The 14,526-nt window shown below is 37.9% G+C and overlaps 2 protein-coding genes across 2 annotated transcripts in view; one reads left to right on the forward strand and one right to left on the reverse strand.

Moving 5' to 3' along the window:
- Positions 1–14,526, reverse strand: part of LOC139739447 (large ribosomal subunit protein eL36-like) — a 182,279-nt gene that overhangs the window by 80,057 nt on the left and 87,696 nt on the right. The window lies entirely within an intron of this gene.
- The window catches only part of LOC139739401 (long-chain fatty acid transport protein 2-like), a 48,638-nt gene continuing 39,712 nt past the window's right edge, over positions 5,601–14,526 (forward strand). Inside the window, exons 1-6 of the mRNA XM_071650022.1 lie at positions 5,601–6,392; positions 6,978–7,184; positions 7,907–8,068; positions 9,712–9,836; positions 11,245–11,445; positions 12,232–12,325. Coding sequence (XP_071506123.1) covers positions 5,912–6,392; positions 6,978–7,184; positions 7,907–8,068; positions 9,712–9,836; positions 11,245–11,445; positions 12,232–12,325 — 1,270 coding nt within the window. The 5' untranslated portion in view covers positions 5,601–5,911. The remainder of the gene's footprint in view (positions 6,393–6,977; positions 7,185–7,906; positions 8,069–9,711; positions 9,837–11,244; positions 11,446–12,231; positions 12,326–14,526) is intronic.

A 14,526-nucleotide genomic window follows, 5' to 3' on the forward strand; every position in this document is an offset into this window, starting at 1 on the left:
GGCTTGATATTGCTTCCAAAACATTTGTATTGGTCTGCTGAAGCAAGGTCTGACTTTATATGAAAATGTTAAATCTAACCCTGTCTTTTGACGAATTTGATACTGTGCAAATGTCAACTGTGTCCACTGTGTAAAGAAGACACAATTTCAACATTACTCGAAATACCGATTTTTTCATATTTGACATAGCAAGTACCGCAGCTTCCGGGCGTTTTCGAAATGTGCGAAGAGTAGCATCGACCGTTTTTCTTTTCAGCTCACTTGACAAGGCTTGTTTAATGTCAGGCCTATTGACCGTTGACAACTGCCATTTTATTCAGACGTTCTGAAATAATGTCATGTAAACAGAAGTGAACTGAACTGAAATTTCATGTACATATATTATGTGTATACTCATCGAACTTCAATTATTAAAAAAAGAAAAAAACAGTAAACATTATTTGTACATCAGAAACAAATCGTAGCAAGACTATTTAAAAGCCTTACAAGAGGAACTGAAGACAGCAAGATTACCATAATTGTAACGATGCCATAAGATTTTATATAACCTGAGTAAATTGTTTCCAAAATTGCCATGCCTGTGTCAAAATATGAAACAGTTCACCTTGGCTTTCAGAAGCGAAATTAAAACAACTATATCAAAATGCTTTAATTGTAAGAATATGTAAAATAATATTGTAAATAAGATTATGTTTTAGAAGAAACATGGAAATCAGATATTTTTTAACTTCTTAGTGTGATTTTATTGTGTTCGTAAAAAACAAAACAACAACATACAGTTTATTGCGTACGTGAATATCCATTTTCGCGATCATGTCATGATGTTAGTGTAGAGAGAACTTTGTTGAAATGTAACCAAAAGCTGGAATGTTGCTCTTTACGTCTACTCGTATCTATAGGACATCATGTCGCCTAACTAAAGTATACATGTATCTCTCAAACTGGATAACTTCAGTTTTCTATCGTATACCTCAAGCTTGTTTTGACTCACATCTCGCATCGGCAGAATTATGCCCGTTTGTATCCGAGCATGTCAGAATTGTCTAGAAATAAACTCTGCGATATGTACACTCTGTATAAGCCGATGTTCTGACGTAAAAGATAAGAAAGTTCTGGAATCTTGAAGTTTTCACTGCACAGAAGAATAGAAGGGATGTCATCACTTACAGCTCTCCCCTTGGATTGTACACACAAAATATGATTAAAATCATATTTTATATCAAAGAAGAAACTTTGTGAACGTTTTGCACACTGTCTATTTAGAGACAGAGACGATTAGATTTAGAGACGTGTGATTACAAAAGTTGAATGATTTTGAATGCGACTAAATATCACTGACTCGGGAGAATAGGGAACTTCATTTTTGAGATTCAATCACTTGTATTTCACTCTATGTCCGAGTTTGATGACACCTTTACTATTTTGTTTTTCTGACATTTCACTATTTCGTCAATGACAGCCGAGCAACTTGAGGTATGATAATTACAAGAGACGGAGAGAGGAAATGTGTAATCTAGGTATACCCATGATACAAGATACAACAAAAACTTAAGATATTTCAATTTAGACATTGTTAGATGAAGTGTAATGAACGGAACTAATTGTCTTCGTTGTTTTTACTTTGCAAATATGAATTATTACATGCATTATGAAGCAAATCTTTCTTTTAATAAGTGTATAAGAAGTTCCAAAACTTAACATGTTTAACCCTATAAAGCCCAAGGGGGCACATTGTGCCCCCTACCAGATTTTCCTTTACTACTCCTTCGCCCTTAATCCGATTTCAACCAAATTTGGTGACTTTTCCTAAAATCTTATTGCAAACATTTTGATATATAATTTATTCATTTGATGTTGCTGGTTGCCATGGCAACCACAAACTGACAACCATGTCAGTCAGATTTTGCATCTTTTTTCTGTTCCCGTTTCATTTAACAGCATTACAGTGTATGAAATGGGCGTTTCTTGGCTGAAATTTGCTGAAGGAGCAAAATTTTAAGTAATTATGGTCCTGGAAAGTTTTTCTTATTATTTCCTTTGTTTTTATGTGACAAAGGCATAAAACAATAGAGATAATAGAGATAATTGAAAACAATAATATTTTCTAAAGATTGCCCTTCTATTTTGTGATATTTTGATTCCTTCACCAAAGTTATGCCTCTAATATCATTAGTTTATCATATTATCAATTTGCAATCTCAAAGTTCCACTATTATGCAAATATGAAATGTCATAACTATACATGTACCAATCCCAAACATTTAATCTCAGGTCTCATTATGTATTTCTTTATGTTGATATGAATAACGCCCCTACGTGGTGACCTTGAGAAATTTCAATCATAACAAATAATTAAATTCCACTTGCTTATCATTTGTGGCAAATATGAAAATGATTGATCTATAATAATACATATATAATTGGGATGAAGAAATTATACAGAAAAATCATGTTTTAAGCATATTTCCTATGTATTTCTTTATATTTTGGTAAATAGCGCCCTCCATGGGTGACCTTGAGAAAAGTCAAATGTACGGTATATAATGTAGAGTATGAGTTAATCTACCCATGTGCCAAATATGACAATGATATATCAAATAATAAAAAAAAAGTTATATGGGGGGGGGGGGGCGGAGTCCAGTTGGCAAAGGGTCTGGAAACCAGACTATGGTCGCCAATACCAGACACAGTAAGGGAACAAAGACAGAAACATTGTGTGTGTGTGTGTGTGTGTGTGTGTGTGTGTGTGTATCTATGTTGGGGGGGGGGGGGTATTTTCACGATTGATTGGATCAAGGATCACTTCCCCTCTTCCCCCATGACATCCCCTTTGATAGGCCTAACTATAGATAGTATAAGCAGTCATTGGATTTCATTGTTTTTGTTATCTTTTTCGATTTGTTTTTTAATAGACCCCCTTTAGGGGCCCTGCTATTCAGAAGTTAAATGTGCTCCTTCGTTGAGGATTTATCAAAGTTGTGTCTTCGCAATAATTCAATTCAATTCAATTCATTTTATTTCCATACTTCTCATTTATGGACATTATAACAGAAATCAAACAAATTCTTTCACCTTGTAAACAATGTGCAAAACACAACAATATACATGGTGATAACATAGTAATTATATGTTGATCAGAGAAAAGTATGGCGGGACCTACATGAAAGCAAGCTTGTTTGGCTGTAAACCCCGAGTAATCAGTGTTTGTGAAAGAGAAACGGAGAACGGATAGTAGATAAGACCAGATGATGTAAGGGTGCCAAATAAGAAAAAAAAAACTAAAATGTGAACTATTAGTGTGACCGAGCTATCATTGGTTTCAGGAGCATACATGATTTGCATAATCATAAAGCCTACTTTGGTATATATACTATAAACTGTTGTTGCATTAAAGCTATCGCCAGGATATGATCAGTAAGACACAAGAAGTAACATGTACAGGATCAAGCCATTTGGTGTCCGCCGTCAAGCTCTGTATAGAAAGTTAGAGAGAGAAAGAGGGAAAGGGGAAGAGAGGGAAGCGAAGTAGAATGTGGAATTGATAATGATGAATTCGGAGAGCCTGACAGCAAGACCCAAAATGGAATCTGCAGCGTGTTGACAAGAATGTTTGGTCGGACAATAACATACCACAATATTACATAAGACATTATAATTATTCAGTTTCTGCAAGATATGTACTCAATAAAGACTCTTTTAATTTGCGTTTAAAGGAATATAAAGACGAGCAGCTTTTTATTTCGGGGGAGAGGTCATTCCAATGGGCCGGATGCATAAACGCTAGCAATTGCTTGTGCTAGCCTTTTACTCGAATCCAAATGCTTAAAAACAAGCAATTGCTTGTGAGAAGAAGCTTTTGCTAGCAAGCCCAAGCAATTGCTTGCTGCCGCAAGCAATTGCTTAGAGACCAAGCATTTGCTTAAAGACGTATGCATAAAACATACCTTTTGCTAGTTCTTGCTAGCAATTGCTTACGATTTTCCAAGCTCTGTAAAATGAGCTTGAGCTTTTGCTTATCTGAGATGTTCCCTTTTAAGTATCATTTTCATATCCATGGAAGAAAGACCACACTTGTGAAGGAGTGGTACAAATCTACAAGAAATTACTCATAAGTAGAGTAAGAAATTTTTCATTTCAACAACGGGAATGTCCAGTGGTTAGCATGCAAAATGTGATGAAAAACAGGTAGGATGACTCACTTCGGTGGAGAGCAAGGAGACGTCTCTCCACGTGCGATCTGGAACATCCGGGCTATATGTAAGCAGTGATGGCAATCTGCCAGTAATACGAGTGTGTGTATAGTTGTGTGTGTGCGTCTGTGTGTGTATTTATGAGTGTCATTTCATAGCTCTTCTGCAATGTCAGGAAATGTTTCTGCACACGCATGCCCTTTCAAATACCTGCTGCCACACTCGCCTTTGTTCTTGTGTTCGCACAGGCGTGACGTCCCTTTTGTTGAAAACGCAAGCAATTGCTTGTGCGGGACAAGCAAAAGGTATAAGCACTAGCAAAAGGTTATGCATATGGATTTAAGCAATTGCTTGAGCTAGACCTTTTGCTAGACAAGCTTGTGCTTTTGCTTGAAGCATTTGCTTGCAAGCAATTGCTTGTTTTATGCATTCGGCCCAATATCTAGGGCCCGTATACAATATCGTTTTTTAGCGAAAATTGTTCGAGTACGTGGAAGGTGAAATGCGTCACTTTGGCGGGTAGGATAATTATGAATCAAATAGTTTTTCCTGAACATGGGAGTAAAAACATCCGGTAACTCCTTGGCAGAAAATGTATACATAAATATGCCGACGTTGTAACTAAATAAATCTGATGTTTTCAGTATCTTATTTTTGAAAAATAAATCATTCGCGTGGGACAAATATCCAACATGGTTAATATTTCTGATGGCGCGTTTTTGAACACGGAACAGTATGTCAAGAAGATTTCTAGGTGCATTCCCCCAAACAAGAATACCATAATGAAGGTACGGAGTAATCAAAGTAGAATAAAGATTAAGCAGGATTTGACTTGCAAAAATATTCTTCAGTTTATTAAGAACACCCGTATTCTTGGAAAGAATATTACTTAAATAACTGACGTGGGATTTCCAAGACAAATCACTGTCAATAAAAAGCCCTAGAAATTTTATTTTAGAAATAAAGGATGAAAAAATCACTTCCAGGGCAAAAAAAAAAATAAATAAATAAAATGAAAACATAATGATTTATTGTCATTTTACTTTAAATTGAATAGTGTGGGCTAGAACAGAAATAGGGCTCACTTAATCCCTGGCATTTAAATTGATAAATAAAATGATGATGAAATGATTGGTGCAAGATTCAACTCATTTCTTTCGGCGATGAGAGAGAATGCAGGCAATGACATTGAGAGAACCGAGCTCTCGCCCCCTCCCGTCAAACGATCGCTATACATCAATGTAACAATGCACATCGTATATGGGTGTGCGTGTGTGTGTGTGTGCGTGTGTGTGTGTGTGTGTGTGTGTGTGTGTGTGTCTTTGTGACTAAATGGAGTAGAGTAAATGTGCAGGCTGACAAAGCGAAGCAACGTTATGGTACAAAGGTCATGTTTTGCGGCGTGTAAATGGAATATTCATGAATTGTGATTAAGCGGCCGTAAGTGGTGAACTTGAGATAACATAATCTGACACCCCCTCTCCCGCCTTGTGCAAGCAGTATTTCCACTGACCTTGTAAAGATCTTTAAACTCTGGGCTCAACTTTTAGTGATGCAACAGATAAGTTGTTGCTGGTACCCTGTAAGATTCAACTCGTGTGTGCGGAAACGGCTGTATGCGTTCTCGCATTCACTGCGTACCAAAGCAGGCAAAACTGCATGTCTTATGCTAATATCGATAAGTCACTGATTCAACTGCAGCTCCATGCAGGCAAGTCAACATGGGAAAGCGAAGTGGCACCCGCACCGCTTTGGCGGTGGCCCTTCCAGCCGGTCTGATGTACCTCAGACAAAAACACCCGCTGATATGGCATGATCTCTGGATGCTCAAGCGAAGTTTCGATATCGTGCAAAGACTGGAGCTCCTCAACCTCTCCGGCAAGACGAACGTCGACGTGTTCGAAGAGCACGCGAGGAGCAATCCGGAAAAGGCATGCGTGCTCTACCAGGACGAGCGCTACAGCTACGGCGAGGTAAACAAGCGGGCCGACGACCTAGCGAGATGGATCGGCAGCAGGCACCGAGTCGGTCGAGGCGACGTGGTGGCCGTGTTGATGCACAACGAGGCGGCTTTCACCTGGATGTGGTTTGCCCTGGCAAAGCTAGGGGTCATATCGAGTCTGCTGAACACGAATCTGAAACCTTTAGCTCTACTTGAGTGCATCCGACTAAGTGGAGCCAAGTCTCTGCTGTGTGGTTCTGGTAAATCATTGTGACCACTCTATCATCTTTGCCTTTGATTGTGACTATCGAGTAGCGCTCTGTCGCAACGTGAGCAACTCACACTAGCACAAGGTCACCGTTAGGGGGATCAGGATTCACAAGTACACAAATTAGGAGGTGACAAATCTCCACATTTGGAGCGCGATCATCATCCCGCTAGTTTGTTCGCGTGAATGGGGCTAATGTATTCAAATTCGTTGATATTTACTTTTCCAAGAACTATCTAATTGAGCTTGTCATTTTCAGTACCTTTCAGTATACTAGGAACCGTTTTCGTGCATTGGTTCCTAATTGCTCTGTATTGTACAAGGTTTACGAACGAACGGGATTTTGTAATGACTATAATCACATCGCCTATTTTCACATACATTACAAGTGCCGGATTACGAAACAACGATGTATACATGTAGTTAGTGTATATTTCGGATAAGAGTTCAGGAAGGTTGATTAAAAGAAAATGAATTTTTTAAAAAAACCCTGTAAATAGTTGAAATCGAAGCGCAGCCGGATATAGTTGTACGACGAAAATGTTAATGATAATGATTATTAATTTTTATTTTGCAGAATTTCTTCCGGCTGTGCGACGTATTCTGCCAAATCTGCGGGAAATAGGAATGGAGGTCTGGTTGCTAGGTGACGCCAACCCGGAGGATGGGCTCCCAGCGGATGTTTTCGTTGTGGATACCAAAGAAACCAGAGCATTGCCCATTCCCCGAGTTAAGGCGAGGCAAGAGGAGACGGCTTCTTATATATTCACTTCGGGAACTACAGGTAATGGCTGCAAGTTTAACCCTGTCCATATCCAACGGCAGCACTTCTGCCTAAAAAGACGTCAACTATATTTGAGAGTGTGATAGATTGTGAGAGTTGACCCTTGGTCTTACAGGTGTGTACCGGAAAAAGGCAGTGCGAAAATTATGGCTGACTGCAACGCTACGAGGTAGTGAGCAAAATTAACCTCAAACACAAGGTTCATTGTAAAGGAACAATATAAACAAAATAGATCACGGAGAGATGAGGGGAAAATATCAGGGGTAGATTCTTTCAAAGGCCAATCCCATAACATTTACGATCGTACAAATTTAATCAAACAGATACGAAGACACATGAATGCAAACGAGAGTCAAGACAAAGCTGACCAAAAAAAAAAAAAAAACAAAAAAAAAAAAACAAAACACATGTCGATCTTCTGATTTCTGTTTTGATTAGCATCACATTTGTTTCCCTCCCAATTTGGATTTTTTTTCCTGGGGGGGGGGGGGGGGAATAAATTTCTTTCTGATTTGTGTGCTCTATTATGTGATTAACTTAACAGTTCCATTTACTTTTCTCTAATGTTAGATATGCAGTCAGTGCATTAAGGGTCGTAATTGTAATGATGACAAGTTAATAACTCTTGCAGCAAAAATCCCCGCTCCCCGCCCCTCCCCTCGCCCCTCCCCTCGCCCCGGATTTGATGATTTGAATCTGCTTCTCTGAATTCTGGTCAACAGGTCTCCCGAAGCCGATCCACATCACGTTTTGGCGCATCATCTCCGCATCGCACTTGTCGGCTCCTTACTCTCCGTACACGGCAGACGACGTGGTGTACACAGCTCTACCACTCTACCACTCGGCCGCACTACTCGTCGGCATGTTCACCATTTTTCTTGCAGGTAATTTCTCCCTTTCATGAAAACGAGAAACTTCAACTTTCCATACCAATCTCAGATCCGATTTTTTTTTTTTTTTTTGCTCTGTTTGTTTGTACGTACAATGTACCGTGCAATTCACAAACTCTGCCCCGCTTACCCCAGCGATATTTTCAATTTCAGAGATACAGTCTATTGTACAAGATCATCCTCCCGTAAATTAACCCTCATTCAACCAAGAACAAATTATGGTAAAAGGTCCTTTACTTATCGTGGGGCCAAACTTTGGAATGAGTTGGATTATCCCTCATCAACCCCTCCATCAATTGACGTTTTTAAACGCCACCTTAATGGCGACCCTAATCTATTGAATGGAATAACACTCCTTTAATAGAATTTAATGAATAGCACAATATATGCATAAAATGAGAACAATGATCTGTTTGAACATATGTAACCCCTCCCTCCCCAATAATTGTTGTCCCCTGTTTCGGTTTATTTGTATATGTACTTCACTTCTGGATTGATTGTTTGGTTTTATGTAGATTAATTTGTTGTACTTTGAATGTGACTATTATGTTTGAATATGAATGTTGTGATTTTATGTATTTTCAGTGTGGTGTGGACCCCTATGAAAAACTGCCATTGGCTGAATAGGGTCATCCAACCCATGAGTGGTGAATAAATAAACAAATGAATAAATAAAAATATTAGACTTATTTATCAAAGCCAGCTTGAATATCATGTCGTACTGTCCCTGAACACTCCATTCTGCAGATAATTCGTTACGTTTGGTGGATTTCTATATCAACTCTCAAATTAGCTTGGCCTTATGTTGTTGCGGGGGGCGTTTCATCAACGAGTTCGTCGGAGGTTTTCACCGACAAATTTGCTATCAGCCAATCAGACGCAAGGCTGATTGTCTCTGTGGGCTTTCGCCCTTGGTGTATGCATCAACAAATTTTTGGTTTCTCTCTCTCTCTCTCTCTCTCTTCCTCTTTTCCCTGTTTTTTTTTTGTTTCTTTTTTTTCACACTTTTGCTTTCTTTTTTTTTTCTCTATTTCCCGCTTCCCCAGTTTCCCGCACTCTTTGTAGTTGTAAGTTTTCACCCCATTTTCCCCCTTTCCCTCAGAGGTATCCACATGTTACAAGCTTTGTCTTTTGAGTGGGTACCTCCACTTTTTTTCTCCACAGTGTGTATATAGAATGTATGTATCTTTATTTTACTGATCATGTAGACAAGAATATGTTGTTAATCCTGTCTGGTTATATATATTTACAACGATTCGCATGTCAAGTTCATGATATTGTTTCTTATACATTCTGTTGAAGAAAGAAAGTGAAAATAAAGTTTGAATTATGAATTATTATTATTATAAGGATTTCAGTAGCTTTTAACAGTTGTCAGTGTAAATCACTGACAAAAAGTTTCATGAAACGGTCCCCTGGTCGTTCTTGATGTCAAAGTATACTGACTCTCGAGCGTGATATGTTCGGGGGTTTGTGTGCGCATGTGCGACATGAGAGAGAGAGAGAGAGGGGGGGGGGAGAGAGAGAGTTAGTTATACAGAGACTAATGTTTGGAAATAAACGTGAGTATTACAACACTTATAGTTTCGCCTGAATGACTTATAAGTACAGAAATCCATTTTCTTTTCAAAATCCAGGAGGGACGCTAGCAATAGCCAGAAAGTTTTCTGCATCTCGGTTTTGGGACGACATTCGAAAGCACGAGACAACCATCTTTCAGTACATTGGGGAGCTCTGCAGATACCTACTAGCCCAACCTGAGGTAGGCCTTCGTGTAATGTGAAATGACACTCATTTGATTGCTCATGTTCACTTTGGAGAGGGGAGTGGAAATTGTATAACGAGAAAATATGGTGCAAGTTGAAGCAATATTGGGTATAACACGCGAGAAAATTAGGGCAGTTTACAGCTGCTTACGTTTTAACGGAAGAGGGACTGGCCGCGTACGAGCACTCAAAAGCGACTCAATCCAATACATACTGTATGTACCGTACACATGCCAGATTTGGAGAGTTCAGCGCTCTCATCTGTGGAGTTATGGTTTTTTTTAGAAGAGATCACACGTTTTGTATCAACCGGGTCATGCACCTGTCGTGCTTTGCTCTATTTACAGGTGTCCCAAACAAAGGAAATCAACTCTTTGCATTATGACGTATGTGCGTGTTACGCGCATCCTTCTCACACAATGTATTGTCAACTAACACTTTGGAGCACATCAGTGGAGAGTGTTCCATCGTTCGAACGCTCGTCTGGCGCGGGCATGGTATGGTACGACACGCTTTGGGAGAGCGCTCTATCTCACGCGATGTAAATTTATGGCATTACAGACTAATCATCTAATTTGCAAATATGATCATATTCCATGGTATTCAGGACAAGGATTAATGGTCGATGATTGAATGTAAATATACAATGGTAACGAGCAGCGTAAAATAAAAACTTGCAAACGCAAACAAGGGTAGGTCAATGGTTGAATGTAAATAAACCAAAAAAAAAAAAAGGTAACGAATTGCGTGATTACGAAAAACAAACACAAACAAGAATGTAGAAGATACATATAAAAAGAAACAAAGAAGATGCAGAAAAAAAATATTCCTTTCACCTGACTGAGATCACTGTACAACGTTTCCTGTTGTACATCTTCGTTTATAACAAAGTATGATAGGTCAGGGACTGACGTGATTTCTAAAGCTTTCCATGGAATGTTTTCACGTCGAGTGGATGAATATATTTGAGTAATTTACATAAAACTACTAATCGTTATCAAAGTGAAGGAGGGGAAGAGAGTGCGGGAAAAGAGGAAAAGAGAGAGAAAATGGGAAGAGAGAGAGATGTTTTCTCTTTCTCTTCCTCAGTTCCGCTAAGTCTATCAAACATACACCCCTTTTCGTCACCTTTAAGTTCTACATCAGAAACAGGATAAAATATTTGTGGCTAAGTTAGACATGTAAAGAATTATAAAGAGTAAGCCTATTTATCACTTACTTCACAAGATGAGTATTTTGACTCAATTTAAAGAAGATAAAACATTCCTTCTCACTCACCTCCTAATACTCCTAAGATATCAATGATCCAGTTTACTTTTAGAAACAGAGCAAATTAGCAAGAAAGAAACACAGAACGAATATAGTATACATAATAATATTATATGTATTCATTTTTTTTTTCAGCGTCCAGATGACGGGCATTACAGCAAGTCGATACGGATGGCGGTCGGGAACGGACTGCGACCCGACATCTGGGATCAGTTCAAGACCCGCTTCAACATCCAGCACATCGCAGAATTCTACGGGTCCACCGAACTGTCGCACAACTTCCTCAACACGGACGGAAAGAGAGGCGTGGTTGGGAGATACGGCTGGATCCACAAGGTATCCATGGCAACACAGTCTTTATGTAGTACAGTGTATATGGCACCGAATTTTAGAGTAGAATTACAATCTTTGTTCAAGCGGAGTAAGCAAACTGATAGAAATTTTCATTCGTGTGCGACACAAAAATAAGAATTGTATGAAACTAAAAAGTTTCACTTGTTTTCACGGAATAATAATGTCATATCTGATTTGAATGAAGCGACTTCTATTCTGTATGTGTGATCTTACTACCTTAGAATAGCTAATTTGTTAAATATGGCAATGGATGGAGCAGACTTTCACTTTTACTTGGAATAGCCCTCTAGACGTGTACATGTGCCCTGCCAATACCCAGTTTTGAAATACTCGCGAAATATCGTTCCCCTGAATAAGACGAGTTGTGTGAAGCATAACCTTGAGCCACAGGAAAGGCTACAAAGATAGCTGATCTGTGCACAATGGTGTCGTTAGTCCCCTATTGTTGTCATTATTCTTTGTCATTGTTCCCTGTTAACCTATTTTTTTTCCTTTCAAAAACTTACTTTTTATATCTCGTATATGCCATAGTTCTAAACGTTCAATTTCATTTTGGTACAGGTTTGTAAAGTCCCGACCATCACGAGGTTTGTCATAACAAAATAAGCTGTACGGATAATGCTCCATGTTATTCGTTAAATATTTCCTTCTTTGTTAATAATCGAACTACGTCTGATAGCCCACCTGTGTGCAACACGCAAAGAACTATACATTAAATTTGTTCTCAGAGCGCACTATATTTGTGTATTAATGATTTTCTCCTCTCAGACTTTTAACGACAATATCGAGTTAGTGGAGTATGACTACTCCACGGGGCAACCGCTGCGAGATTCGAACGGACGATGCAAACACGTGGCCGTTGGTGAGGACCCTGATAAGACACCATATCCATTATGACCGCTTCTAGATTGCAAGACTCATCACGAACAATTAATAAATCATGACAATTTTTAATGTATTAACATCGCCTACTAAGATGTTCAAGGCGCGATGAGATGTAGGACTATTATCCACACAGAGCTAAAATTACTAAATTAATAACATCAAAATAGCAAACAGAAATTATCATATTATAGACGGTCTTAATTTCAACATGCAAAGAGCGTTGCTTGAAGATCAAACATGACAATCCAGGGGCCGTGACGATCAACGCTCTTTGCATGTTGAAGTTATAAAGACCGTCTAATATCATAATTTGTGTTTGCTATATTCAGTTACTACTGAATTGAACAATATTGTGGAACTTAATTGGGCGACTCCATCCAAATAGCTTTTAAATTGTATGGCAAGTTAAAAATAGAGGCACTAATTAATGAAAGTTATAACGACTTTTTCTGAGGCATCAAATATGGTATTCCAAAAAAAAAAAATCTTTGCAATGGGACCTTCTCTGCCCTTCGTCTCAATGTCTCGATGCAAGTAATCGTTGCGCAATAGTTGAAAATAGAGACACTGACGACAGTTAAACGACTTTTCTGAAATATCAAAATATGGTAATCCTCCAAAACCTAATAACACCTCTTTACAACGGGGCTTTGCCCCCCCCCCCAAAAAAAAAAAAACATTGCCCCCAAAACAAGCAAGCAACCAACCAACTAACCAAACAAACAAACAGACAAAAGACTGTTCCTTTTCCAGCTGTTCTCGATGAAATGGTAATGGTAAAACCAGCATTATCAAGCAGATTTCACTACTAGTTTTGCTGCTATTCTTTTGTACTCCATTATTCAATTCAATTCAATTCAATTCAATTTTATTCCACATGCTAAAAAGTATAAAAAACACAAATACATGTACACGGACATAACATATATTGCACATTAGGTTTATATAAGAAACAAAAGGAATGATGCAAACAGCTATAATTAGCATGTGTGGGAATCAGAAAAAGACCATCCCACTAGGACTTATCAAGGCCGATTCCTTTACAAATGAGGCTACAAAATTGCAATCAAAGATATACATTTTTAGAATGAATCTACACCATTAGAAATTACACACAAAATTGAAAAAAGGACAAAATACACACAAAAGACAAAACAAAACAAAACAAAAAGGCAAATATCCCAATAATCATTCAGCTGCACTTTGGATTAAAAACATTCTATATCTACGTTTAAAAGGTGATAATGTAGGACATTCTTTGATAATAGCAGGTAACTCATTCCAGGACTTAGCTTCAATATATCTAATTGTAGTCTTTGAAAACTTATATTGGAAGAAAGGTAAACATATGTTATTAGCACAATTATTAGCACATCTTGTGTTATAACTATGGACTGCACTATTTTGAACGAATAACTTATGGAAGGTTACAGGTAAAACGCCTTTAAAATATGAAAATATAAATATGGCCACTTGTAATTGCACTATTTGATCACTTTCTAAAACTTTCATTTTTTGAATAATGTTGCAGTTTGCTCAAAAGGGCTTACGGCGGCGTCACAGACTATTCTTATTGCACGCTTTTGTAATAATAACACACGGTTTAATAAGTACAATGAAGTGTGACCCCATACTATTGCACAATAAGTTAAATGGGGGGAAATCATTGTGTGATATATGGTTAAAAGAATCTTTGAAGGAAGTGCATAATATTTCAAATAACTCATAACACCTACAATTCTGCTTATTTAAATACAAACATCATTTATATGGTCTTTCCATGTTAAACCATCATCAATTATCACACCAAGAAATTTAATATTATTCACTTGTTTAATTTTAACATTACCTACATATATTTGTAAAACATTTTCATATATTACCTTATTCTTTGTTTTAAAAATCATATAACATGATTTTTCTATGTTTAATACCAGGCGATTTGCAACAAACCAAGAATATACTTTTTTCATTTCTGTGTTCACCATATGATTGACCTCATGAACATCCCGACCAGAAAAAAATAAGTTTGTGTCATCTGCAAATAATATAGAAAACAAAGTAGGACTTACAAATTGCAGATCATTGACAAATAACGAAAAAAGGAGGGGACCCAGTACAGAGCCTTGTGGAACGACTGTTTTTACATAACGCAAATCTGAGTTTATATCATTTGCA

The sequence above is a fragment of the Diadema antillarum genome, unplaced genomic scaffold (assembly GCF_040938485.1).
Source record: "Diadema antillarum isolate AM-2024a unplaced genomic scaffold, OU_Dant_1.0 seq00000798_RagTag, whole genome shotgun sequence".
NCBI classification, from domain to species: Eukaryota; Metazoa; Echinodermata; class Echinoidea; order Diadematoida; family Diadematidae; genus Diadema; species Diadema antillarum.